Source organism: Nycticebus coucang, chromosome 24 (genome assembly GCF_027406575.1).
Source record: "Nycticebus coucang isolate mNycCou1 chromosome 24, mNycCou1.pri, whole genome shotgun sequence".
Classification (NCBI taxonomy): Eukaryota; Metazoa; Chordata; class Mammalia; order Primates; family Lorisidae; genus Nycticebus; species Nycticebus coucang.
Window position 1 is genome coordinate 14,871,978 of NC_069803.1, and position 26,936 is coordinate 14,898,913.

At 40.3% G+C, this 26,936-nt stretch overlaps 1 protein-coding gene across 5 annotated transcripts in view; it reads right to left on the reverse strand.

Moving 5' to 3' along the window:
- The window catches only part of LONRF1 (LON peptidase N-terminal domain and ring finger 1), a 37,797-nt gene extending 11,911 nt beyond the window's left edge, over positions 1-25,886 (reverse strand). For all 5 annotated transcript variants that reach the window (XR_008377341.1, XR_008377340.1, XR_008377339.1 and 2 more), the window contains exons 1-8: positions 25,104-25,886; positions 14,057-14,175; positions 11,451-11,573; positions 8,171-8,320; positions 6,084-6,324; positions 5,889-5,985; positions 4,190-4,304; positions 794-915 (exon numbers count right to left, since the gene is read on the reverse strand). Coding sequence is in view for 1 of the 5 variants with exons in the window: in XM_053578351.1 (XP_053434326.1) it covers positions 794-915; positions 4,190-4,304; positions 5,889-5,985; positions 6,084-6,324; positions 8,171-8,320; positions 11,451-11,573; positions 14,057-14,175; positions 25,104-25,815 (1,679 nt within the window). In the remaining 4 variants the exon portion in view is untranslated. The remainder of the gene's footprint in view (positions 1-793; positions 916-4,189; positions 4,305-5,888; positions 5,986-6,083; positions 6,325-8,170; positions 8,321-11,450; positions 11,574-14,056; positions 14,176-25,103) is intronic.
- Positions 25,887-26,936: the final 1,050 nt, after the last annotated feature.

Genomic DNA, 26,936 nt, shown 5'->3' on the forward strand with positions numbered 1-26,936 from the left:
GTTGCTAACTAAAGACAGCATATAAAAGTTCCAATTTTGTTCTTTAGTGTATTTAATTAAAAGAAAGGAAAGAAACAGTAAAGAAATTAAAAACCTGTGAATGAAATATAAAGAGACCCCAGTGACAGGTCAAAGAGGGAAAGACATGAAGGGAAAACAAAGGGAATAACGGGTGAAAAAGATTTCCTGCCCAACTCCATACCCAGCCACCACGTTCTCTCACAGTGGCAGCGATACGTACTAAACCTCAAAGTCACCTCTGGGCTTTTTACTTGCTTGATACTAACTCAGTTCTGCTCCCAGTCAGTATCTTTCACTAACTGAGGATTTGGCCCCTATGACATCCCCTTCCAATTCCAGTCTTAGGACTCAAGGTTTGGAAAGCTCCTTCCATACTTTGCATTGACTACACTCCCCCGCTGATCTGGGTCATCTGTCCTGCCACTACACCTGAGAGTTGCTATCACCGTCCGGGGCACTGTGACCATTTCCACCTCTCTGTTCCCACTCCAATGCTGATGTCACTGCAGAAAAGTTCCTTCTCTACCTAAAATACTGCTTTAGCCTAAAGAGCTGAGTCAATAATTCCCGACAGAACATTGGGATGCTACCAAATGAACTTTTACAATATTCTGTGTGTTGAGGACAAGAGAAGCTGACCAATATTTGCCTTAAGAATGCCTTTGACTAGACTGAGTTGAACTAAAGACAGGATCCAGCTTGCTTTGAGATTTCTCCTTACTCTTTCAAAGGGCGGTAGTTCATAATTTAATTTTTATGAGAAGAAACTTACTGTGAGAGTTCAGCAGTTTCTTCATCATATATTTTTTTTCTCTCAGACAGTTCATCAGGCAGATACTTCACTATTAATTCTTCCAACAGCTGTGTGACACAGTACCTCCTATCTGCTAGATACTAAAAGACAATATTATTTTACATTCCAGTAGTTGTTTTCCTACAGTATAAAACAGGCAAGACAGCTTAACTGATATATTAAAGCCTTTATTATATATTTATACCATTGATACTGAATTAATTTAGTCAGTGCAGGGGCACATTACAGTGAATAATGCTGAATAAGTAAACCTGCCTAAGGCTTTGCTCAAAAGCATTAAAGATGCATGGCACGGCTGCAACTTGAACCGAGCCCTCCAGAAGCACCCTCCTGCTACAATCGCAGTCCTCTGTGAGCCACAGTCAGCCCAGCCCCGGCCCCACAACAAAGGCCAGTTTCCCCCTGATGGCTCATGGATGCTAAAACTATCATTTTAACTGAGAAACAAAAAAGAGACAAGAAATTTTAAAAAAATGCATTTACCGTATTTAAGAAAAGCGAAACAATTCCCTTTTTTTATTCCCAGTTTTAGAGGCAAAGTCTACAGGAGATGTTTCCTTCAGATTTTCCTTCCGTTGTCACTTGCTATCACTCAGACCCTTGTCAAGACACTACTTTCCTAAATGATCCATCTTTCCCAAGTTTCTGTAAAATAGTACATTTGTACTACTTCCTAAAAAGTACTCTGAAAAAGTACTATACTCATTTATTTTCCTATCATTTTCTATCTTGACTGATAAAAGCCATTGATCTCATTCCTGCCTATGAAAAACCTATCTATCCCTCAAGGTCTAATTCCAATTTTACCTTCTTCATAAAATCTTCCTTGAATAATTTTTCTGTCTTCCTAGAATCTCCTTTTACCACCATATAAAAGACTGTAATTAAATTAAAAATCATGTAGGGCCAGGGAACAGGTCAGAGTATACACACAGAACTTTGTATAAAGGAATGCTCGATGCATATTTATGAAATAAAGGTAGTGAGGAAAAACTCTTGGAAGACAATCACAAGACAAAGAGAAGCCACGCTTTAATCTGAGAATCAGCAAAAACAAGGGCTTTGTCATTATCCAATGAAGAGTAAGTTAGGAAATGTTGAGAGATTGGGGAATTGGTTCTATAAGTGGTTTCAAACTTTTGCATGAATCAGGGCCTATTAAAATACAGATTGCTGAGCCCCATCCAGAGTTTCTGATTTGGTGAATCTGGAGTGGGGTCCAAGAATTTGTATGTATGTTCATAGCAAGTTTTCAGGTGACACAGATGCTGCAGGTCAGGGAACATACTTTGAGAACCACCAGGCTATAGTCTAGGGAGGTGCCCTTGAGCAGATAATATGTACATAGGTAACTTAAGAGTTTATCATAAAATTAACCAAACAATAAACTTTATAAAAGCAACCACAAAATAAATAGACGTAAGAGCAATCTTATTACCATTTTTTATCAAATTAATAAAGATGTTTGAAAATTTAATACCCATGTAATTAAATTTGGAGACATGTGGCCTACTTAACATTATTGAGTAGTATTTCTACACTGATGTAGTATTTCTGAGGGGCTAGATAATCTAGTGATTGGCCGTAAGAATTTTACAAATACATGGCCTTTGATCTAGCAATTCACCTCCCAGGAATTTAACCTAAGGAAAGGGTCAAAATTGAATATAATCGCTAATTCTAAATGATGTTGACAAAAGCATGGTATATAAAAAGAGAGAACAAAAGAACTTATGTACCCAACAACACGGAAATGTCCAATCACTGGACCATTGTGATGTCACAAAATCATATTTTTAAAATATATTTAAATGGAAAAAATGAACAAAATAAAATGACAAGTAGTAAAAATGTTAAACTGGAGTGTATCAGTATTATTTTTAAATTACATATTATATAAATTTTGATTTTATAAATTATACTATATAGGCTATTGTCAAAATGGTATGTAAGATAAAAATTTTTTAAACAGTGTGGTATATTTTCAAGTAATATGCTTAATATACACATTTTTAAACTGCAGTTATTTGTTAAGACAAAGTATCTCTTAAAAGCAATAAATCTAATAGTTAATCTGGAAAAAAAAAGCATAATAATTAAGTAAAGAGTGCCTAGAAGCCTGGATAAAGAGCATGTTTAGAGTTCTTCACCTGAAAACATTAAGCATATTAGCTGAAAATGTAAATTAACAACCCCTTTAAGAATAAGTTTATCTTATGTTTCCTGACTTTGCTGATCATCTGCACGTAGTTTTGTTTTACACATTACCTTGCTATGTATGTAAGAGACATATCCATTGCAATAATGCACCTATGCTATTATGCTATCTATCCTGAGATGAGCTTTCTATGTGGACATAAGTCCATGTGTGTTCAAGATGGTTTTATTAACTTTTTGTCCATATTTGGAAGATACATTTTGTTTTTCTTAAAACAATCCTGTCAATCACCAGCGACAGAAGGACTTTTCCTGATCATTGCCATTGCCTCTCAGAACCACCGGCTTTGGTCTCACCTTAGGCGTTCCTCAGGCACTCAGGCAGGGTGGAGAGGGTGCTGTCTTCCGGTCAGTTACAGAAGCTATCCGCTGAGCTCTGGCTATTTCCTAGCACACGCTACCAGCAATGATCAGGGACTCCACAAGAAGGGGCGTGGGAAGCTGGACCTCGCTCTCTCCTTCCCAGTCTACCACTTCCTAGAGCTGCACTGTCCAATGTGGCAACCACGAGTTACATGTGCATACTTAAATTTAAATTCATTAAAATGTTAAAACATAATTTCTCAATCACACTGGTCACATTCAAGGGCTTTATAGCCCTGACTTGTTAGCTAGTGGCTACCAATACCAGGCAGCAAAGATAGAAAGCATTTCCATCAACGCAGACAATTTTATTGGACGGAATCACTTTACATGCTAAGGAGTTGGAATAGGCCTTGAATCTGGCCTGGTGAGAGACAGGGCACCAGGGTTTCCCACCTGGACCTGACCAGGTAACTAAACACACTTTTTTTTTTTTTTCCAGTTTTTGGCCGGAGCCGGGTTTGAACCTGCCACTTCCGGTATATGGGGCTAGTGCCCTCCTTCTTGAGCCACAGGCACCGCCCAAAGCACACTCTTCTTATTTAAAAAAATTAAGTGCACAGAGGTTGGTCTCTAAGATCTATCTTCTGTCCCTTACCTCTCCAATCTCACTTTTCTCCAACGTTAGCATATGGATAAAACATGATCCTTTTTAGTCACTCAGCACATATAATTCATTTGGAATATGATAATCAGTATTTCCATGGCTGAACAGAAATCAAACCATGTTGCCAAACTTAAGACCAACAAACAGACACATATGTAAACATTTACCTCTTTTAAGCTTTCTTTACAAAGAGGACAATACGGTGCGTGATCTAAACAACGCTCAAGACAATTCTTACAGAACGAATGTCCACAGGGGGTTGTCACTGGCTCAAAAAACAACCTGAAATCAACCAAGATGCAGGTTAGTCATCCTAACAATAGAACCATAGCATTCTATTTTTTTTTTTTTATTTTTTGTAGAGACAGAGTCTCACTTTATGGCCCTCGGTAGAGTGCCGTGGCCTCACACAGCTCACAGCAACCTCCAACTCCTGGGCTTAGGCGATTCTCTTGCCTCAGCCTCCTGAGTAGCTGGGACTACAGGCACCCGCCACAACGCCCAGCTATTTTTTGGTTGCAGTTTGGCCCGGGCCGGGTTTGAACCTGCCACTCCTGGCATATGGGGCCACAGGCGCCACCCAGCATTAATCTCTATTTACAGAAGGAAGGAGGAGGGACCAGGGGGAGGACAGGAGGAAAGGGCACTGAGCAGTGTAACTGTACTCTCCCGCAGCTTTTAAAAGTTCTCCACCAACAGGCGGCCTGCCAAGGGCCTAGAGCTGCACTATTACAATAGCCACAAGCACTTGACCTGCAGCTAATCCCAACTGACAAATGCAGTAAATGTAAAACACGCCAGATTTCAAAGACTTTGTGTAAAATAAATAATGTAAAATATGTCACTAATAATTACTAATTAGCTTTTGTATAGCCTTTATATTCCTATCTTATTATCAACTTAAATATGGTCCTCTTAATAGGTTTATAAAAGTCTTACTACATAAAATCATAAAAAGAATGATCTACTAAATAGTACAGTTGAATCCTAAAGAAATATTAGGCCTAATATTATATGTAATATTCAACATGGAAAATTTCATTTTACTACTTTAAATAATTTCCTGAAACACAGTACTTGTGAATTTCCTACAAATAGTGTTAGATTTAGAGGTACTTTAGAAATTGTCTGGTCTAATCCCCTCACCTCACAGATGAAAAAAGTTCTGAATTAAGAAACTTGGTCAGGGGGCGGCGCCTGTGGCTCAGTGAGTAGGGCGCCGGCCCCATATGCCGAGGGTGGCGGGTTCAAACCCAGCCCCGGCCAAACTGCAACAAAAAAATAGCCGGGCGTTGTGGCAGGCGCCTGTAGTCCCAGCTGCTCGGGAGGCTGAGGCAAGAGAATCGCGTAAGCCCAAGAGTTAGAGGTTGCTGTGAGCCGTGTGACGCCACGGCACTCTACCCAAGGGCGGTACAGTGAGACTCTGTCTCTACAAAAAAAAAAAAAAAAAAAAAAGAAACTTGGTCAGGGATCTAGTTGCTGTAAGCCGATAGACCAGCACCAGGTCTCCTGACTTCACGAATCCTCCAACTCTACCACAATTCATGTACATTTCAATAATAAAATATATAACTTCCATACTACTTTATAATTTCCCAGATTCTTTTTCTACTTAAGCCATCTGATACTCACAACACTGGGTTACAGGCTATGTAAATACTGGCTCCAGTTTCTACCTTAAAAAACTGAAATCCAGTCACTTGCTCAAGGTGTGAAGGGCGAACCCAAAACTAAAATTCACGTCTTCCGATTTTTAATACAGCTTTCTGTTACTACTTTATATTGCCTGATATAACCTTTATCAGCACTGCATTTTATTTACATGAATATAAAATATTCATCTTCTATAAAATTTTATATACTTACCTCATGCAAAGAGAACACTCAAAATCTGAGACATCTATTAGCTCTTCCGGAATATCACCATAAGCTAATGAAAACATACAGACTTCCTTGGGAGTTTCTATTAAAACAAATAGGGGTTTCTTCTTTAGGAACATGTTTAAAGGCCATTCCAAATGAATACATTTATTTTATCTAAGAATATAGTGCAAGTTTTACCTCCTTGTTTTTTAAGCTTATTTCTTCCATCTTCATTTACAATCACATCCTGTTCTAAAAGAGACAACTTTCTTTTCAGCAAAACACCTTTTTCTTGAACTAACAGTAAAGGTTCTGAGGACACCCTTTTTAAACAATCCTCTCTGGCAGGCATTGCTGTTGAATTTACAGACTGTGCTGACTGAGTACGGTTTAAGCTTCCTCTGACAGGCTCTGAAGTGACCTCTGGTATTTCTTCACTCTACAAAAATACAGTAAGTAAACGTAAGGTTAACTATATTTCATTACTATCCTTTATTCCTTTTGCCAACAATCAAAGTGAAGTGAAATGACCATTAGCTCATTTTAATGTTCATTTAACAATATAAACCCTTAATTCCAAAACCATGACAAGTAAATTATTTTTTGCTGGTATAGTAAACCCTCTGTATCTACAAGTTTGGCATGTGTGAATCCATCCAACCAGAGATAGAAGATTATATACACACATACACATACATGAAGGCTGAATGTGTATAGATTTTTTTCTTGTCATTATTCCCTAAACAATGCAGGATAAAAACTATTATGAGGTTTAAAAGCAATGATGGTAATGCAGTTGTTCCTACCCTAAGAAAACTAAAATATATATAAAGATCTACCTATTCTAAGAAACTAAAACTTTTATGACATTCAGGTTACCTAAAATTGTGATTAATAAGCAAATATTTCACATAAAAGGTTTTAGTATTAAAAAAGGGTATAGATAAAATCCTATTTAAATAACTAGGGTATAGTTATATAGTAAAGAGTAGCCAAAATTCTATTAGAGAACTAAACAGGTTAAAAGTCCTTTAGGTTCTAGCACCTAAAAACTAGGAGAGTGAAGTTTTTTTTTGTTTTTTTAAGACAGTCTTACTCTGTTGCTCTGGGTAGAGTATCATGGTGTCATCCTAGCTCACAGCAACTTCAAAATCTTGGACTAAAGCAATACTCTTGCCTAAGCTCCCCACGCCCAGCTAATTTTTCTATTTTTAGTAGAGACAAGGTGTCCCTCTTGTTCAGCCTGGTCTCGAACTCCTGACCTCAAGAGATCCTCTCACCTCAGCCTCCCAGACTGCTAGGCTTACAGGGGTGAGCCACCATGCTCAGCCTTTTGTTTTTTATTTTTTTAAGAAATGAAGTCCTGGCTCAGCACCTGTAGCACGGTGGTTATGGCACCGACCACATGCACCAAAAGTGGTGGGTTTGAACCAGGCTCAGGACAGCTAAACAATGACAACTGCAACAACAACAACAAAACATAGCTGGGCATTGTGGCAGGTACTTGTCATCCCAGCTACTTGGGAGGCTGAGGCAAGAGAATCGCTTAAGCCCAAGAGTTTGAGGTTGCTGTGAGCTGTGATAACATGGCACTCTCCTGAAGGTGACACAGTGAGACTCTGTGTCAAAAAGGATGGCTACCGTAGGTCAGTAGGTAGGGTACAACCCACATATACCAAGGCTGGCAGGTTCAAACCCGGCCTGGGCCAGATAAAACAATAATGATGACCGTAACAACAACAACAATAACAAAAAAGCTGGGTGTTGTGGCAGGTACCTGCAGTCCAAGTTACTGAAGAGGCTGAGGCAAGAGAAATGCTTAAGCCCAAGAGTTTGAGGTTGCTGTGAGCTGAGACGCCATTGCACTCTACCAAGGGCAACACAGTGAGACTCTGTCTCAAAAAACAAAAACAAAAACAAAAACAAAAAACATAAGAAAGAAATGAAGTCTTGCTCTGTTACCTAGGTTGGAGTACAGTAGCATGATCCTGGCTCATTGCACCCTTGAACTCCTGGGCTCAAACAATCTTCTTGCCTCAGCCTCCTGACCAGCCGGGAGTATAGATTCCTGCCACCATACCCAGCTAATTTTTTTTATAGAGACAAGGGTCTTGCTATGTTCCCCAGGCTGATCTAAAACTCTTGGGCTCAAGTGATCCTCCTACCTAGGCCTCTCCCAATGATGGGATTATAAGAGTGAGCCAAAAAGCCTGGCTAAAGTGAAGATTTTAATTTGTAAAGAAATAGATAAGCTAAACCCATGAGAATCTTCTCTCATTCCTTACCTGCTTTGGGCTAAGCTCAATGGGAGGGTGAGACACTTCCATTACTGAAGGAAAACCAAAAGGTTTGTTTTTAACACATGGTAATGAACTCCAGGATGATTCCTTCAGGCCTTCTTTTAAGTTTTCAGGTGACAATAAATCACATAAAATCTGTAAGAGAAGTATTGAAAATAATGGAAAATATAAAATACTTAACTAAGGATAATTTAATGTTAATATAAATTTATTTACTATTTAAGAAATTTTAGAAAGCTTGTAGCAGACACTATTTTAATGGGGAGAAGAACAAGCCAAGCAATACACTAAGTTAAAAAGTCTTGTAAAACCAAGGTGTGCCCCACGAGGTCAAATTACCTAAAGAAAAAAAAAAATTCAACACTTTAAAAGGAAGGCACGGGAGTGGTTAGACTCATGGTAAAAGTTGACCTTTTAATATAAGGATTATAGAAAGAAAAGATCTTAAAATAAGTATAAAAAATTTATTTCTGAACATTAATGAACCCAACCTGTTAAAGTAGTACATGGTTCACATCAATGTATAGTTTAAGGTTAGATTTAGAGTATTTATGTGAAATAAAGAACTTGGACCACTAACTACAGAAAGCAAAAACATCCTGTATTTACACTGACTGAACACCTAACCCATGGGGGCAATTATGGGAGCAGCAAACAGCAGTGTCCCTATAACAGCTGGGAGTTAAACTAGGAGGCAACTGAAGGATTATTTCTTGAGGTTTCACTGGGAACATATCTAACACTCTCAAAGAAACAGGGTAGGTTAAGATAGGGGTAGGACCTGGCTAGGAAAGAATTATAAGGATTCTAATTTTTTTGCTTGTCAAGCTTTATATGCTCAAGTAATATTTTTTAAAGTCATATTTGGAGGTTCAGTTTTTCAGCTGTACTATCTGTCAAATAGCTCAAAAACTGGGATATTGTAGAACTTCCATAGTTGACCACCTCCTTCAGTTGACCTAATTTTCATAGACTGGACACGCACCACACATACGTATCAGTACAGCAGTCCCAATTCCTCACGCCGACCACCTCCATATGTTGACAAGTTTGTTAGTCTCTTGGGTGGACAACTTACAGTGTTTCTACTCTAATTTACAACAAATCATTATCTAGAAATATATACAATGGAAATAAAAACGTACATCTCTGGTAGATGCTCAAATTTGTATACATATTTACATTTCCTCTGATTTAAAAAATGTATTAAAACACACATCTACCCTTGGACCCCTGGACCCAGCAATTGCACTCCAAGTTATTTGCCAAAAAAGTGTAAAAACATATGTTCACAAAATGACTTGTATAGGAATGTTCACGGCAGCTTTATCCATAACAGTAAAAAAAAAAAAAATTGCAAAGAATTCAGATGAAAATCACTACTACTAACTGAATACCACAAATTGCTATATATTCATATAAAAGAATAGTCAACAATAATAAAGAAAAAATTACTGGACCTCAGAAATTCTATGTTGAACAATGCCAAAAAAAAAAAAAATAGAAAAGAGTACATGTTGCATGAGTCCACTGACCTGAAGTTCTAGAATAAGCAATGCTAATCTATGGTCACAGAAATCTGAATAGTAATGGCTCTAGGAGCAGGTGATGGATTTAATGGAAGGAAGATGAAGCAACTTTCCAGCATGACCGAAATATTCTCCATTTTAATTGGGATGTTGTTCCATGGGTATATACTTTTTTTAAAACTCACTGAACTGTAAAATCCATGCATTTTATTTTACGTAAATTACACCACAATTTACAAAAAAGAATACTGGGGGAAAATTAAGTATTTTAAAACATTTGTTTTGCATTCACCTGACCGTATTACCCAATAAACAATTACAGACATGTAAGAATGTACAGCAGCAAGCAAAAATGCAAAACCGCATGCACTTAAAAAGTTCGCAGTCTCACCAGGGAGATAACACACTAACACACAAAGAACAGTCAGACAACGGACAAGAGCAAACAGTTTTTTCTTATTTAGCAGTCTAGAACATATATGTCAACAGACCTCATAGAGAAATGTAACGATGCTAGCCATATTCTTTTTTTTTTTTTTGTAGAGACAGAGTCTCACTTTATGGCCCTCGGTAGAGTGCCGTGGCCTCACACAGCTCACAGCAACCTCCAACTCCTGGGCTTAAGCGATTCTCCTGCCTCAGCCTCCCGAGTAGCTGGGACTATAGGTGCCCGCCACAACGCCCGGCTATTTTTTGGTTGCACTTTAGCCGGGGCTGGGTTTGAACCCGCCACCCTTGGTATATGGGGCCAGCGCCTTACCGACTGAGCGACAGGCGCCGCCCCACTAGCCATATTAATGGAGTTAAGATCCATGACATTTCCATGAACAATTTCCAAGTTCTCTTACTTCAGGGTACATAAACATCTCCCCAGATGCTTGAAAAACTATTGTCTCAATTTCAGAGACTGTGATTCTGAAGAGCTGTGGTCAGTGGGGCCCAAGACTCTTTATGTTTAACAGGCATCCCACATGAAGCACTACCGCAGTGATGCATGATGTGGCCCGTTCTGAGGATACTGCGGACAGAACAATGACTGGCAATCTACGTTTGTATAGATTTTTCCAAAGAGTTTTTCAATGACCCTGCTCTTTCCAGATACCCTGTTTATAAGTCCGACTTTTGATAAGAACTGAATGCTGTTTTTTTTTTCATGCTGGCATATCAAAACTCTGAGAAGTTCTGAAGAAACCTGTTTAACTTGTTTTAACCCAAAGTTTCCCAAAGTCCTTTGGTCAGAAAACTCCCCCTCCCCTTTTTTTTTGGTACTTAACACCTAACATACCATAGATAGAATTAATTTTGAAAAGTGGTAGGTGTCTATATGGAGTATCCAGAAAAATAAAGCAAAAGAAACTGACGGAGGTAACATGGGAAAGTAAGAAGTTGAAGTCTAAACTGGCAATCATGGGAAAGTAAGGATTTTAGACTTGAAGTGAAAGGCAAAACAGGCTGGTAAGATCCCTGAGCAGAAACAGCAGGACAGAGGTCTGATTCAGGACCATCGGTCTGGCTTGGACTGAACAGACCATTGAGGAACTCAAATTTGGATTGAAATATCTGTGAATGAAATGTTTTGATTTCTCTAAGAACTCAATACATAAAGTATATGAACCTGAAAGCCATCTGTCAAATTGTTCTTAACTTAAGATTTATTCACTTCTTATGCGGTTACTCCAACTTTCTACTTGGCATTTCTTTTTAGCCTGAAACCAAATAGTTGGTAAACTGATTACCTTTTCTACTTGCAGCTTTGCAGGTGCAAAATCTTCATCAAGGGCTAAGCACTGAAGAAAGAGTTGTAAGGCGTCACCTAGAAAACCAGCGTCATGGAGCACTTTTCCTTTCCTGTAGTAGACCTTCAATAAAAGCACATATATCAAACCTTCATGGATAAAATTGATTTTTTTTTAATTGTTAGAGATTCATAGGATAAAATTGTTTTTAAAACATCATGATCAAGCTAAGAAAAAAAACCAGTCTGCTCAGAAATGCTAATTTTGAAACTCTGAATGATCCTGAAGAGGCCAAGACATTTTAAAGGCACATACCCCCTCACCATCCCGGAGAGACACTGAGCGCAAAACTGAGACCCTGAGACTCGACAACGGCCAGACTAAAGCTCCACAGCAAGTCAGAGCTTGGCAAAACCAGAAAGACCACGCTCCCTCACCTTTAAGAAACTATTGATTTAAATATTCTTAATATACAGCTGTTTAGGGAAAAAAGGAAATAATATGAAAAGTTATGCTGACTTTAAGATGCATCGAGATTAAAAAAAACATTAAAGTGTGAAAAATCTCTTTTTCTTAGATCAGGACAATATGGCAAACGTCTTCTAAGTTATTAAAAAATGTATATTTGCCTGTGCTATCTCCCCTTCTTCTTCTTTTTTTTTTGAGATACAGTCTCACTTTGTTGAGTGTCTCAGTAGACTGCCGTGCTATCACAGCTCACAGCAACCTCAAATTCTTGGGCTTAAGCGATTCTCTTGCCTCAGCCCCCCAAGTAGCTGGGACTTCAGGCACCTGCCACAACGCCCGGCTATTTTTGTTGTTGTTGCAGTTGTTATTGTTGTTTAGCTGGCCCACGCCAGGTTCGAACCTGCCAACCCCGGTATATGTGGCCAGCACCATAACCACTGTTCCACCAGCACCAAGCACCTATGCTATTTCTCAAGAAAGTACTTATTTTCATAAATCCTTATGTTGCCTTTTATTTTTCTCTTTCATGATATAAGTTAAGCAAGCTCTGTAATAATAATTGGAACCCTATTAATTATCACTAATACACCAAAAATTTAATCTGTCAGTCAGTCCACCAAAAAAAAAAATGTCAAGAACCTATGTATTAAATTACATCAGAAAGCCTAAAGAATATTCTACTCAAACAACTTTTTAGCTACCAAATGACTGAGGAAAACCACATTTCTTATTATATCATTTTAGTGATAAATCTGGAGATTTCTTTCTTTTTAAAGTTTTAAAGTTATTCATATTGACCACTTATTCTTAATATATATTTGTTTGTGCTAACCGGTCATGCCATCACAGAATTGTATATCATTTCCCTAATTAACTTATAATTTTTTACAGCATCCTTACTATGAGGTTGGACAATTAAGTTTGCAAAGTCATTCTAGAAAAAGTGTAACGTACGTCATTGGTCATTGTTGACTATCACTATGGTCACCTTTGAAGTACTCCCCTTGGGAAGCTGTGGACCAGCTGCCAGAGCCTAGTCCACCCTTCAAAGCATGTTTTCTCGAACGAGCTTGTGAACTTAACTGTCAAACTTTATACCATGACAGCTCTGATAGCCACTCCAGAAAAAGAGTTCCAAAATTGCTTTGAAGGGTGGACTAAGCGCTTGGCGTAGGTGCCAAGGGGGGTGTTTTGAAGGTGACCATAGTGATATTCAGTAATGAGGTCTGTAGCACTTTTTCTAGAGTTGTCAAACTTAACTGTCCAACCTTGTACATTGTCCTCAAAGGCATGGTTTTAAATGGAAGGAGAAAAGTCACATAAAAGAGTAACTTCTATCTTAAAGAACACATATGACAGACGGATTTATTTGCCTTGGCAATTTGATAAAAGGATAATTAATAAACTCATTATGTGTTATACACATTACTCAAGTCTTTTTTCTTTTTGAAGAGACAGGGCCTTGCTCTGTTACCCTGCGTAGAGTGCAGTGGCACAATCATAACTCACAGCAACCTCAAACTCCTGGGCTCAAGCCATCCTCTTGCCTCAGTCTCTGAGTAGCTGGGACTGCAAGCATGTGAAACGATGCCCAGCTAATTTTTCTATTTTTTTGTAGAGATAGGATCTCATTGTGTTGCTCACGCTGATCTAGAACTCCCGGACTTCCTTCAAGTCTATTAAAACCGTATGGTTAAGGCAACCTCCTTTGCCTCCCTCTTCTGTATTAAGTCACAGACTGATCACCCAGTTGGCATTATAATGCTTCAAACAATCTTCAAACCTCAAAGACCTATTTTATTAATAAACCTCCTTCGGTGAAGTCGTTTGACTCCATCTTCACAATAGATGGCAAGTTGTATTGCTTTGCAGAAATTGTATCCGATAATGTCCTGTTTTTTTCATTGCCATGAATTCTTTGTTCCTTATGAAACAAGTTTCTCATAATTTACAAAACTATCCTCTAATACTGTCTGTAACACTCTTCCATGCAAAATATTGAACCTAGATTTCTAGGACACCATGTATTTTATTTAGAGTTAATCATCCCTTCTGTGAAAACTTGTAACCATAATTGAATGAAAGTTCCCTACAGTCAAAATTTTAAAATTTATGCAAATATAAAATAGTAATTTTACCTCAGGCCAATCTGGAAGTTGAAAGAGAACTGCATTCAAATCTTCTATGGCTGCTTTAAACTCTTGGAGACCAGCATATGATTCCGCTCTGTAAATTTTCAGAATCAAGTCCCTGGGCTCTGAAATAAATATTTTATAAGGATATGATTATTTTTAAAAGATTATTATGTAATCATCCCATTAGATTGAGAAATGACTTAGTAAGTCCAGAGTCAATAACCAACAAGCTAAATTTCACAAAGCAAGGACAGCGTAGGTGCAACCTCATGTACATGTCGACTCTTACCTAGATATTACATCAAATCATTGTAACTCGATCACTTTAGTGGAGAAAGTTATTATTTTTAAGAATACTGGAAATATTTTTACAATATGAATAATCATTCCTAAGAAAACTAGTAGTTTTTAAAAGCACAGTCTATATGGATTTTAATGGCATCTGTCTTAGATATACAGAAGATCTATTTATGTAATAAATCTTATTTTTATGCCCTATTTTATAATCTTCATTCATAAATCACCATATGTGCAACTATTAATACGGCATGTAGAATTCCCATAGTGCCAAGAGACTGACCAAGGATCACCTTCATGAGGGTGTACAGTGGTCCTGACTCTGGAGGAAATAGGTTGATAACAACAGGTTTTAAGAGGTCAAATTTTTAATTACTGCCACTAGCAAGAACAGCATCGGCCTGATTCAAAATATATTTAATTTTGGCTCAGTGTCTGCAGCACAATGGTTACCACGCTGGCCACATGCACTGAGGCTGGTGGGTTCGAGCCCGGCCCAGGCCAGCTGGACAACAATGACAACTGTAACAACAACAACAACAACAACAAAATAGCTGGGGTTTGTGTTGGGCGCCTGTAGTGCCAGCTACTTGGGAGGCTGAGTCAAGAGTTTGAGGTTGCTGTGAGCTGTGATGCCCTAGCACTCTACTAAGGGTGACATGGTGAGACTCTGTCTCAAAAAAAAAAAAGAAAAAAGGAAATAAAATAAAACAAAATATATTTAATTGCAATATATTAAAACAGAAAAAAGGCTTTGAGGTTAATTTTGCTATCTACATCTGCACTTGAGAAACCAAGTTATTAATATATGGCATTCAGAATTTCAGACACTTAGCTGGTTCATTTATATTAATGTAATCAATCATTGTAGGTACACAGATTCTAAAACTGAAGTCTAAGAAAGAAATTAATTTTCAGCATAACTATAAATGATACTGACTCTTTTAAAACAGTATTCATCTTTGAAGGTTTCACATACATAAAATAAGGCACTCATTGTGACAAGGGTCTAAAGACTTCATTGCCTCCCAATAAAATTTAATAAAATTCATCAATAGCTCCTGGTGTACTCTAATTTCTAAATGATTACTTTTTTCCTTCAGATAACTTGAACAATTAAATCAGACAGGCTCTTTCAGTTACTGGTACTTAATAACTGGAATTATATTGTTTCCATGATTTTACTTCAATGAAAATTTTTGAAGAAGAATGAAATTAGTATTTTATAAAAAATATTTTTTACTTCCTAAAAAAATGTAAGTCTAGGGTGACCTCTGTGGCTCAAAGGAGTAGGCACCAGCCCCATAGGCTGGAGGTGGTGGGTTCAAACCCAGCCCTGGCCAAAAACTGCAAAAAAAAAAAAAAAGCAAATCTAGAATACTTTGTCTGTTTCTTAAAGGAATATAATTGAAAATCATTATCTTTGGACAAAAACACATAGAAATTAAAAGCTCAGTATGATTAATCAAGAATTAGGCATTCCTAACCCAAAGCTAGACTCTGTAGTGTTCAAAAACATGTTACATTATTCCCGTCTTTTTGGAGCTTACAATCTAGTTAGAAAATTTTACTGCACAACAGCATCGTGTAATACTGATTGGACAAGTACAAGTGGAGTCCAGAAGACAGAGCAGTGCATACCAAAACAGTCTAAGAATGAGCAGTAAAGGCCTCGGCATCAGAAACCCCAGGCTGTAAAGGACTGGGCCCAGGAAGTGCAGTTTTCCACCCACAGCTGGAATGCTTCCAGTAGCATCCTGAGACAGACTCTGCTTTAACACCCCCAGCAAGGAGTAGTTCGCTATCCAACATGCACCCCATTCTCGAATCCTTACAGGTTTCACCCTCTTCCCCCACAGATTTTTCTTACACACCAAGTTCTCACTGTTTTACAATTAATGCACATGCAAAACTGGGTCCCTTTTATCCCTACCTTCCCTGCTCCATCACCTTTATACAGATTCTTTAGGACAGCACAGAAAGGAGTGACCCATAAGACCTATCTTTTAAAAAAAACAATTGGTAAAATTTCTCAAGAAAAGACTGTGTCCCCTCTCCCCTCCACACTGAGAATCTTCAGCTATTAAGATTCCCCACCAGGGGGTCTTACAATGTTACTATGCATTGGGGTAAGGAGAGAAGATGTATATCCCAAAAAGAGATGAAAAAGAGCTAGATTTTAAGACTCTTGTTCTCAGATTTCTTGTAGGTGATGTTCTTACTGACAACTCAGCCAATATTGGGGGGGGAAAAACTTTAAAAGGCGAATTCAAACTTTTGATACTCTTTTAAAGAGATCAGGGCCATTCCACTTATTACTCCAATCCTTATTCTGAAAAAGAGCCAAATGTACTAATTAAGAGCCTCTGAATAAACCAAAGCTTACAGAATGTCTGCCCTCCGTGTCAACTTTCAAGAAAGGCAACTGAAAAACAGCAATCAGTCCTGGCTGTATCATTAACTTAAGTTTGAAAGTCAAGAAATATTTACCATATGCTTTTTACCTGACCTTGAGGACAGTGGAGTGAACAAGTCACCTCCCTGCACATGCCACCAGGAAGATCCTGCCTCTGGTGCTTTGAGCTCATTGTCCTGAGGATGATTATGGTACTTAACTCTGTGATCTTATTCTAAACCACTTAAACCTCTGGTCTCGTTTCCACGTCTACCAGAACCAAGGGCAGATCTGCTAGTTCTGCGCCATGATTTAACTCCCTGATCCTTATCGTTAATCTTGATTTTTCACCCTAACCTTAGATCCAGCAAATTTCCCACTGCCCGCTCTTCTCCTCAAAGTCAGCATGCTCTTCACCAAAAAAAGGTGTTTTCTCTTTTTCTCTCTCAGTGACTCACTGGCTTTCATCCTTACCTTTGTCAATATCCCGTCCTATGTCAGTTCTCTATTTTTTCCACTTCATTTCCGCTTCTCCCGCTAGTTACCCTCGGGCATTAGGCTCCCCAAATCTCATCAGTACTGGCGCAATAGCTTGCTAAGTGACGTCCCTGCTTCAGCTCTACACTACCGACATCCTCACCATCCACTAGGTAAAAAAGGTGTTATTTATTACAACATGCAAGTTCCTCCATGCTGGTCTCCGTCCTCGCTGCAGCCTTCCTTCTTACTACCAACCTCCTTCCCAGTTATATCTTCCTCCTCACACTGTCCCACACACACTCCTTCCTCTGCCGGCTCCCAGAGTTCCTCCCTTACCATACCATTCCTCACACCCCCCTTCTCCTCTTTGGCCTGAGAGGGAGGCTTTCTGTCACCCAGTAGCCCTCAGCTCCCCAATCTCCTCCCAAGATACTTCCCTTTGGTTCTACCTGCTCTCCCACGTACTCAACGGTGACCTGAGGCAAATTATAAATTATCTCCGTATTTCACTTTCCTTGGATATAAAATTGAGGGGATTTTCAACATTTATTTTTAAGAAATACCACTTACTATGTACTATTCTAAATGATTTATAATCATCAGAACAATTCTATATGGATCTTGTATTGCCTACATCTTTATAAATGAGACTGAGCACAGAGAGTTTAAGTCGCTCGCCCAAGATCACACAGCGAGTAACTGGTAGATTCAAGATCCTAACTCAGGCAGTCCGGCTCCAGCATTCTTGCTGTTTACTTCTGTGCTGTGATATTAACAGTATCCGCCTCACAGAGTTACTCAAAAGAGGAAATTAATGTGTGCAAAATACTCAGAACAGGGATTGGTATACCAAAAGCATCATTTGTTTGCTGTTATGATTATGTCCCTTCACTGTGTATGTATAGCATTTATTACAGTAATTTAATTTTAAAATCTATTTTTGAGTTCCATTATTTCCTATCTTTATATCTTCAGATCCTAGCTTTGATAAATGTTTCCTGAACCTAGAGGAAATTAATTAAAATCTGAATCCTTAAACTCAATTCATGTTCCCATCTTCTCTTTTCTAAGACCGAGTATTATTTGTAAGTCATTAAGCAAATAAGAAGATTAAAACTCTGATATACCTCTGGAGAAAGTAGCCTTTAGCTGTCCAGACTTTCTAGAAGAGTTTTCTAGAGATATGGTTTTCTTTTTCCAATATTTAGGGACCCATGATCAGTAACGAGCGTGTAACAGTTATTTCTTTAGTCCATCTCCAAGAAAACTTTTTTCAAATCACAGATGTTACAAGATACTTACTCATGAAATTTGAAAAATATGGAAAATAACTAAAAACTTTTCCCATCACAAAGACATAGTGTTGACACTGTGAAAGACAAAAGTACCACAAATGTAAAGTTCTAATTGGCTTTTATTTGTGATTCTAGAAATGGGCAGCACTTGACTCTGTACAATGGGTGTTCTCGTGAGCTAAGCAGGGAAGGTTAGCTTTGAAGGCAGAAATGGCTGAAGAAAGGAGGAACAGGACAAAAAGTAGATTGGTAGTTTCAAAGTTGAAAACTTCCCCTGTAGGGTTAAACAGAAGAGGCTTCCTTATATCATTGACTCAGGCTGACTGGAATCTCTTGTTTTTTTGCAAAACTGTACACTTCAAAGTTCAGTTTGCTTATGTGGTACTTAGTAACATACATTCTGGTTTGATCTGGTCTGCTGGGGCCTCCTGCAGAAGGCTAGTCCAAAACCATGGCGTCCCATAAAGTTTTTTTCTATGTGTGTAGATTACATCTGTAATGTATACTTTTAAAATATGTCACCTGTTTAAAACCTTTTTTCCATGTAATCAAATACTAGCCCACATGAATTTTAATGGCTCCAAAGTATTTTACGCAATCTACTTAAAAATTTCCTGCTCTACAAAGGTATTTCCAAATTTTTAAGTATAAAAAGTACAACAAACTGTCTATCTTATATGCCTGCCTATTTTCTTAGAAATATCTGCTACAAAGTTGAATATGAAGAAAATTATATATACACCAAGTTTTTAATACAATCTACTATCCCTCCTTTTGTAAGAACTTTCTTTCACACTCCCAACAAGCTCTGTTTTTCTGTTTACTAGAAAAGTACAAATTAAAACCAGAATCATTATATTAATGTGCATTTCTTCAATGGTTTGACCATTACAACTATACACTTAATGGATACTTGAATTGTGTATAAAAGTTATTCTTTATATCCTTTTTCTCATTCTGAGTGCCTTTTTCTGAGATTTATTTTAATATTGAATATATCAAGCTATTAAAATGGTCAATGTCTAAGCAAAATATAAAATGTGCTTGCTTCTAATACTTTTAAGTTCAATATGATAGAACTTGGTCACCACAGTTAAGCTGAAAGCTACCAATTGATAAGTTACTAATGATTAACAATATCCAGGAAAAGTAGTTTGACATAGTGTCTAAGAACATAAATGTTGGATTCAGAAGCCTGAATTCAGATTCCCTTTGGGCAATTTATCTCTTTGATTCTGAGTTTCCTCACCTATAAAATGCCTACATCTTATAACTGTTGGGAGGAACAAATAAGATAATGCCTGTTTAACAGTCAACACTGCCTGGCATACAAGTGCTCTACTAATAATGATTGTTGTTGATAACATTACAAAGCATCGCAAAACAAGCTGATGAAGAAATTAAACTAGTTCTTACACAACATATAGAAGCATATTTCCTATCTTCTCTGTTACCCACATAAATCTGGGCCTAGATGAGGAACCGTTTCAGAAATCAGTAGTACAGACCAAACAGGCAGTACAGAAGTGGGCCAGGGAAGGAGGGGAACCAACAGACTGACACTATCTTACCAGAGAAAAGGGAACAAAGTGAACAGAAGCTGCTGTCTTGCCTCTTAGAGTTCTCTTACGTCATTCATTTTCTATAATAAAACGAAATTCTAATTTTGAAAAATACTCTTGTAAAGAAAAAGGCAGAACACTACACAAATTCATCTAAAATTTTGCTTGAGTTTCTCCAAGCCTCTCAGAGTTACTCCGCTAAAAAGGAAAATGAGACTGAATGAATAAAAAGCTAATATACAACTAGAAATCTAATATAACTCGATTTTGGTAAATTCTGCATTATCTGATGAATCAAAAGCACATGAAAACACAAAAGTTGTTCATTTAAAACAGGGCATTCTGTAGTTATTTATATAATCAGTTTTTTCCATCTTCTACATAAATAAGAATATGCCAGTATAGCTGATCTTTTTAGTAATCATGAGGCAACAGCAAAAATCCTTAAAAGTACCTGAATTAAAGAAAAAAATCAGAGATATTCCATACATAGTCTCAGTAAGAAATCAATTGAGCAATAAATTCTATGTCCTGGAGATTTTTAATAAATCAATTGGTTGCAATTATGAAAAAATACAAACATTATAAGGGACTTTACTTTGTTCACTTCTGTCCTTCCAGCACCTAATATCAAGACTTGTATACAGCAGGTACTCAATAAATATTTACTGCATGAATAGTTAGAATGCTTAATGATTTATGTTTTCTATAAAACTAAAGTGGTAATTAACTTCGTGTTTAGAAGCAGCATCTATATATCTGGTTTCTGCTTTCAGTGCTGATATGGCCACTTACATGTCTTAAGAAAGCCAGCTAAAATTCTTCAGGATTTTTTTCTTCAATCTATGAATTAGGGATACTAACATGTGCCCTCCTATCTCATCTGATCTTTTGTAAGGAGTAAGATAAAGAAAGAGAAAATAGTTTGTGAACTATAAAGCACTGTGTAAATGTCACTGTTACTATCGCAAATCCTTTGCACAGTAAGGACTTAAGGAAGTAAGTTAAAGCGGCCCTCCCTTTACCCAAGGGGGGTACATTCCAAGACCCTGTGGATGCCTGAAACTGAGGACAGTGCCAAGCCCTATATGTATGTTGGGTTTTTTTCCCCATATACACATATCTAGACAGAAGTGTAATTTATAAACTAGACCTAGTGAGAGATTAATAATAATAAAAAAGAACAATTACAACAATCTACTATAATCAAAGTTATGTGAATATCTTCTCTCTCTCAAAACATCTTATTGTAGGTAATTAAAACTGTGGAAAGCAAAACCACAGACAAGGTGAAATGACTTTTTGATTAAATTCAAGTATCTTCGTTTCCATCTAGAGTTGTTAAAGATAGTAAAAACCCTTTATAATTTAAGTATATTTAGAATTTACCTATACTTTGACTAATATTTTTATAACTAAAGGCTTACAAGATCTATGTTTTATTGATCTATGCTAAAATGTTACTACTAATAAATATGAGTAACCTAGAAACAGGATTTAACCTTTACTCTGGTAATATTATTCAGGTAGTAGACAGAACAGAATAGGACCTGAGACTATAAGGTTTATATTTCAAATGCAGCTAAATCATCTGCTAGCCATAACACAAGTTTTACATTTTAAAAATATTTTAATTAATATTTACTGGGCATTTATGCTGTGTCAGGCACCATTTAAAGCACTTAGCATGCTTTGACTTATTTAATTCTCGCAACAACTCCACTAAGTAGAGACATTCTCATTTTTCAGATAAGGAAACCAAAACACAGAGAAGTCAAACAACATGTCCAAGGTCACAGAGTGAGTAGAGGACTGCGGTGGGATTCAAACTCTGGTGTGTGCAGAGCTTTTATCCCTGTGCCACACTGCACTTTATTTCTAGGTGCCTCAGTTTCCTTCTGAGGATAATAATACTCCATGAGATTCTCTGTGAAGATGAAATGGTAACAAGGATGTCAAATACCAGGTAGTAAGTCAAAGATTTTATCACTAACATTAAAGACAAAATTTTCTTATTTTAAATAAAATGGCCTTGCCTCTTATGACCTTTTTTAAAGCCAGCTCAAACTGTAAACTGTACTGTTCTGTTGTCTTCTTTTGTGGGAGGGGTGAACACAGGAAGGAGACAAGTCAATCAATGTAAAAACCATTAAAAATAAAAAGAGGACAGAATAGCATAGAGGGGTCATTTCAATAGACTCAAGAATAAAGATTGAATGCAGAAAAGACTTTTACATAATATCCTTGAATACCAAAAAGAAAGTTATGAAACATCTGAGAGTTAATACCAAAAGATCAATGGATTAAATGTTATCTAAATATATTTCAATTCAACAGAAACTTATGTAATCTCAATGGGAAACTTCTGATTTTGGCAAAGGTTTTCAAGCTTTCCGTTGCTGCTGGCAGGGATAAGTTTGGATGTGTGTGGGCTAACTGTAGACTAGATTATTTTTTTCTTGTTAATACTATTTAATTCTTTCATTATAAGAATTACATAAAAATATTATAGTGAAGATGTTTTTCATTATCAACAATGACAGTATCACCAATAACTATAACTGTACAGTTATATAAATACATTTCAAAGGCCTACCTAGCTAACTTGCCAACTCCAAAGAAGTTAAAGCTTAACAACTGGACAAACAGATTGCCTCTACTAGTGAATATTTTTATATATGCCCCTAAATTATGAGATACTTATAATTTGCCCTTTACCAACAACAATTTTGTAGCTTTTCCCTTCTACTTCATATTAAGAATTCAAAAGATAAAAATACTTATTCTCATTAGTACCATCCAGACATTTTCAACTATGAAGTAAATGATTTTTGAAAGATCTGAAAATGATAAATAAATAAATAGGTAAAAGGAGACTTGGATTCTAGTCCTGTAAAAGTAGGATTAAGGGGCAAAATCCCAATGTGCAGTCTATGCAATTTGAAAAAAAAGGAGAAAACGTAGGTCTTTCAGAGCTCTATTCTGTTAAAAAATAATGTATTCTATCCAAAGTCCAGAATCTCCTTTAATTAAAATATTGGTCATAGATTATTAAGCTAGACTTTAATTAATAAATGTGCTCACTGTTCTTTCATGGACCAGGACCTGAATTCCTAAGAAGCACCTTTAATTTAAGAAAGTCAAATCACTAAATCAGTAGTAGTTAACACTAAAGAGTGCTTTTGATTAGTTTCATCCTTTATTTTATACATAGGGATAAAATAACTTCTTTGGAAATATATATTACACATTTTCACTGGATGAGTTAGAAGGCAGGATGAACCTCAGACCAACATTTAGGAGACGTGGAGGATACAGTGCTGCCTCTTCCACCAGCTAAGATGTGTGAGTCACTGCCTGGCTTTGCTTCCTCATTTTTAAAACAAGAGCAGTGCCACTTACTAGGTGGTTTGTACAACCAAGTCCAGCTTCTCCTCTCTTAACTTTATTCCACTGAGAGACAGTCATTTGTATCAGAAATCTGTATTCCACAGTTTTCTTTTGTTCTGGGTCTACTGATTCTATTTTACAACTGTCTACTTAATAATATGAAAATATGCTGGGTTTGTATTTTGGACTAAAGGTATTAAATAACTCAAGATATTGTCACTAGTTCAATATGACTAAGCACTTAGGGTTAAGAGACCCACAGATGATACTTTAAGCTATGTAATTTATAAATTTACCTAATACCTAAACCAGTTTATATTTTAGATATATTCTCTTGGGAATTATTCCCTCAACTATTAACTCATGCTAACATACAGACACTAAAATCTTGAAGCATGCTTTAACACAAGGTGTATCAACCGTAACACTACTGACATCAAGGCCTGGTAATTCTTTGTTGTGGGAGGCTGTCCTGGGCATCTCTGTCCTCTCCCACTAGATGTCGGTACCAGCACCACCCCCACAAGGGATGGCAAGCAAGAATGTCTCCAGATATTGCCAGATTTGCTCTAGATTATGTCTCCTGAGAGAGGCGAGGCAAAATTCTTCCGGTAGAAAACTACCGATTTAAAGAACAACTCTTCATCTTACATAAGAGAAGTCTGTCTTTGCCCCCTTTCCCAGCCTAAAACCAGCTGAAGAAAAGTGCTAACCTAGCTTAAGAGGCTGAAGCTGCTTCCTGGAAAACCCAACAAAAAAAGACCTACGAAGCCTTTAAACCACAGCTTGATCATGAGTGGAAAGGTTAAGACAACCGTGGTAATGAACTAGCGTTCCCATACTAGGTGTATTCCAAAATAAGTAAATATGTATATATGAAATAAGGACGATTTGAAATAGGCAGACAGAAACTTCCAAGGGGAAGCAATACTGCGAGCATCTTCTGGGAAAAGTTGACCACGCCGGGCAGCTCCGCCACCCGCCCTGAGCCGGCGGCGGCGGGGGCCCCCGGGTGCTGGGTGCCGGCCCGGCTCCCGCCACGCCCTCCGGACGTCACCCGTTACACAACGCCCCCCACCCCCAGCTTATGCAATTCCCCCCTCCCGCGGCTTCCAATTGTCCCGGTGACTTTAGCCGGAGAGGAAGGTAAACGTCGCCCGCCTGGCCTCGCTGGGGCTCCTATCCCCGCCCGGGCCGTCGTTTCCCCGCCGCGGCCCGGCCAGAGAGCCAATTACCGGAAAGAGCGCAGCAGGAAGCGGCGGCCGCCCGGGCTCGCGGGGCTCCCACCCCATCCCGCGCCCGGGCGGCCGGGTCCGGGTCACCCGCTCCGCGCACCACGCGCGCGCGCGCGCCCGCGCCAGGCCGTAGCCGAGGGAACCCCGCGCCCGCGCGCCCCTCCCGGCGCCGCGTCACAGTCCGCTCCCGGGGCGATTCCCACCGTGACCGAAGCACCCCGGGGCGCCGCCCCCTCTCGCACCCCCGAGCACCCCAAGCCCCGATGCGCCCGAGGCCAAGCGGCCCCGGAGAAGCAAAGAAGCCTCCTCGGAAAGCAGCCGAGCTCGGGATCCCCGGCCCGGCGGGGACAGGAGGGTGTGGTCGGCCTGGCCCGCGCCGCATCCCCGCGCGATCACCTGCTCGCAGCGCCTCGCAGGCGGCGGCCAGGGCCTCCCGGTAGCGCCCCTGGTGCAGCAGCTCCCCGAGCCGCCCGGCCGCCCGGGCCCGCTCGTGCTGGCCCGGGAACCACTTCTCCGCCAGGTGGTTGAGCACGACGCTCGTTCTGAAGTCTGAGGCGGCGATGGCGGCGGCCAGAGGCGGCGGCCGCGGGGCAGTCCCCGCAGCATCAGTGGCACTGGCGGCGGCGGGCGGCAGCCGGTCCCGGCAGAGGCGGCAGCGGGCGCGGAGCTCTCTCCGCAGGCAGCGGCGGCAGTAGCTGTGACCACAGGGCACGGTCACCGGCTCGCTCAGGAAGCCCCGGCAGCCCAGGCAGCTGAGGACCCCGGCGGCGCCCGCAGCCGGGGCGGCGCTCCAGCCCAGCCCGTGGCGGAGCCGGTAGTTGAACACCAGGCAGTCCACTAGGGAGCCGAGACACTCGGGCCTGACTGGGGCCCCCCGGCGCAGCGCCGCCCCGTAAGCCTCCAGCGCTGCCTTCAGGTGGCCGCCCAGCGCCAGCAGCTCGCCGCGGCGGAGCAGCAGCAGCTCCCAGCGCTCCGACTCCGCCGCGGCGCGCTCCAGCCGGTGGCCGCTGCCGCCGCCCACTTCCCAAAACTGGCCTCGGCTCTGTGGCCCGGTGGCCATCTCCCGATTCCCTCCCGGGGAGCTCCTGGCCACGGCCGGAGAAGACATGGCCCGCGGAGGGCTGCTCCGCCGCCGCCGGCGCCGCCGCCTGCCGCCACGGTCCCAGAGCCTCCGGAGCGCGCGGCTCCGCACGCGGCCCGCGAGCAGGGGGGCGTGGCGCGCGGACAAGGCAGGGCGGCGCGCGCCCGGGAAGCCCCCGGGGGCGGGGCTGACGGGGCGGGGCCTAGAGAGCGCTGGGTGGGGCCGGCTTTGGCCTCTGGGCCAGGGACTCCCTGACCCCGCCCGCTGCCGCGTTCCCACCCGGCCCGCCCCTTCGGAGCCCCTCCGGGCGGGGGACGTGAAGTCAGGTGATTCCTCCAGCGGGGATCTAATTGGCTACTCTGGAAAGGAGGGTCTGGCTTGTTACAGAACAAAGCCCGTTGGAGCCCAGAGCCTCAGTCCGCCTGGTCCCTCCCCGCCGGGCTACCCCCGCACCTGCGGTGGCCTTTCTCCTAGCCCCCGTCTGCCGGACGCTGTCCGGTCAATCTGCCGGCCTCGCGCGACTAAGGCTTAGATCGTCCACCTTCCCCTGAAGCGCCAGCCCACCTGCGTGGGATCTGCCCCCCTCCTGGCGGTGCGAGCCTCCCGGTGCCGCGTCTCAGCGTCGGGCGCGGGTTTACATTTTCAGAAGTTTGTGCCCCTGATTACAGATGGACACGCCCACGCAGAGGGCCTAGGAAAGCGCAGGTCAGCCAGATGACTGACTCCTCGGGTCTTACTGTAGGTCCATTTAAGACACAAAGAAAAAAAGACCCAGATTCCCCCGGCGCCTCCTTTCGGTGGGCAAGACAGTTTTTCCTGGTGTCAAGTTACTACTGCCTGTCCTGAAACTCACTGCACTGGTACACACACACCTCAATGGAGGAAGCCCACAGGTTTTCCAGGGGCCAGCTGTACTCTCCACACCTGAAGCGCTGCCCCACAGCTGGCTAAAGTCTACATCTGGCACTTTTAAAGAGAAAACACTGCGAAAAATATCACAACCCAAGCAAGGTCTGTAGTTTTGCCGGCAGAAAAAAACGATCCGGTATATCTATAATGAGTTATATTTCCTTTAAACTGGACAGCAGCAAGTTTAAAATTCTCAGTGAAAATATTTATAGATTTGATTATAGGGTACTAGAATGTTA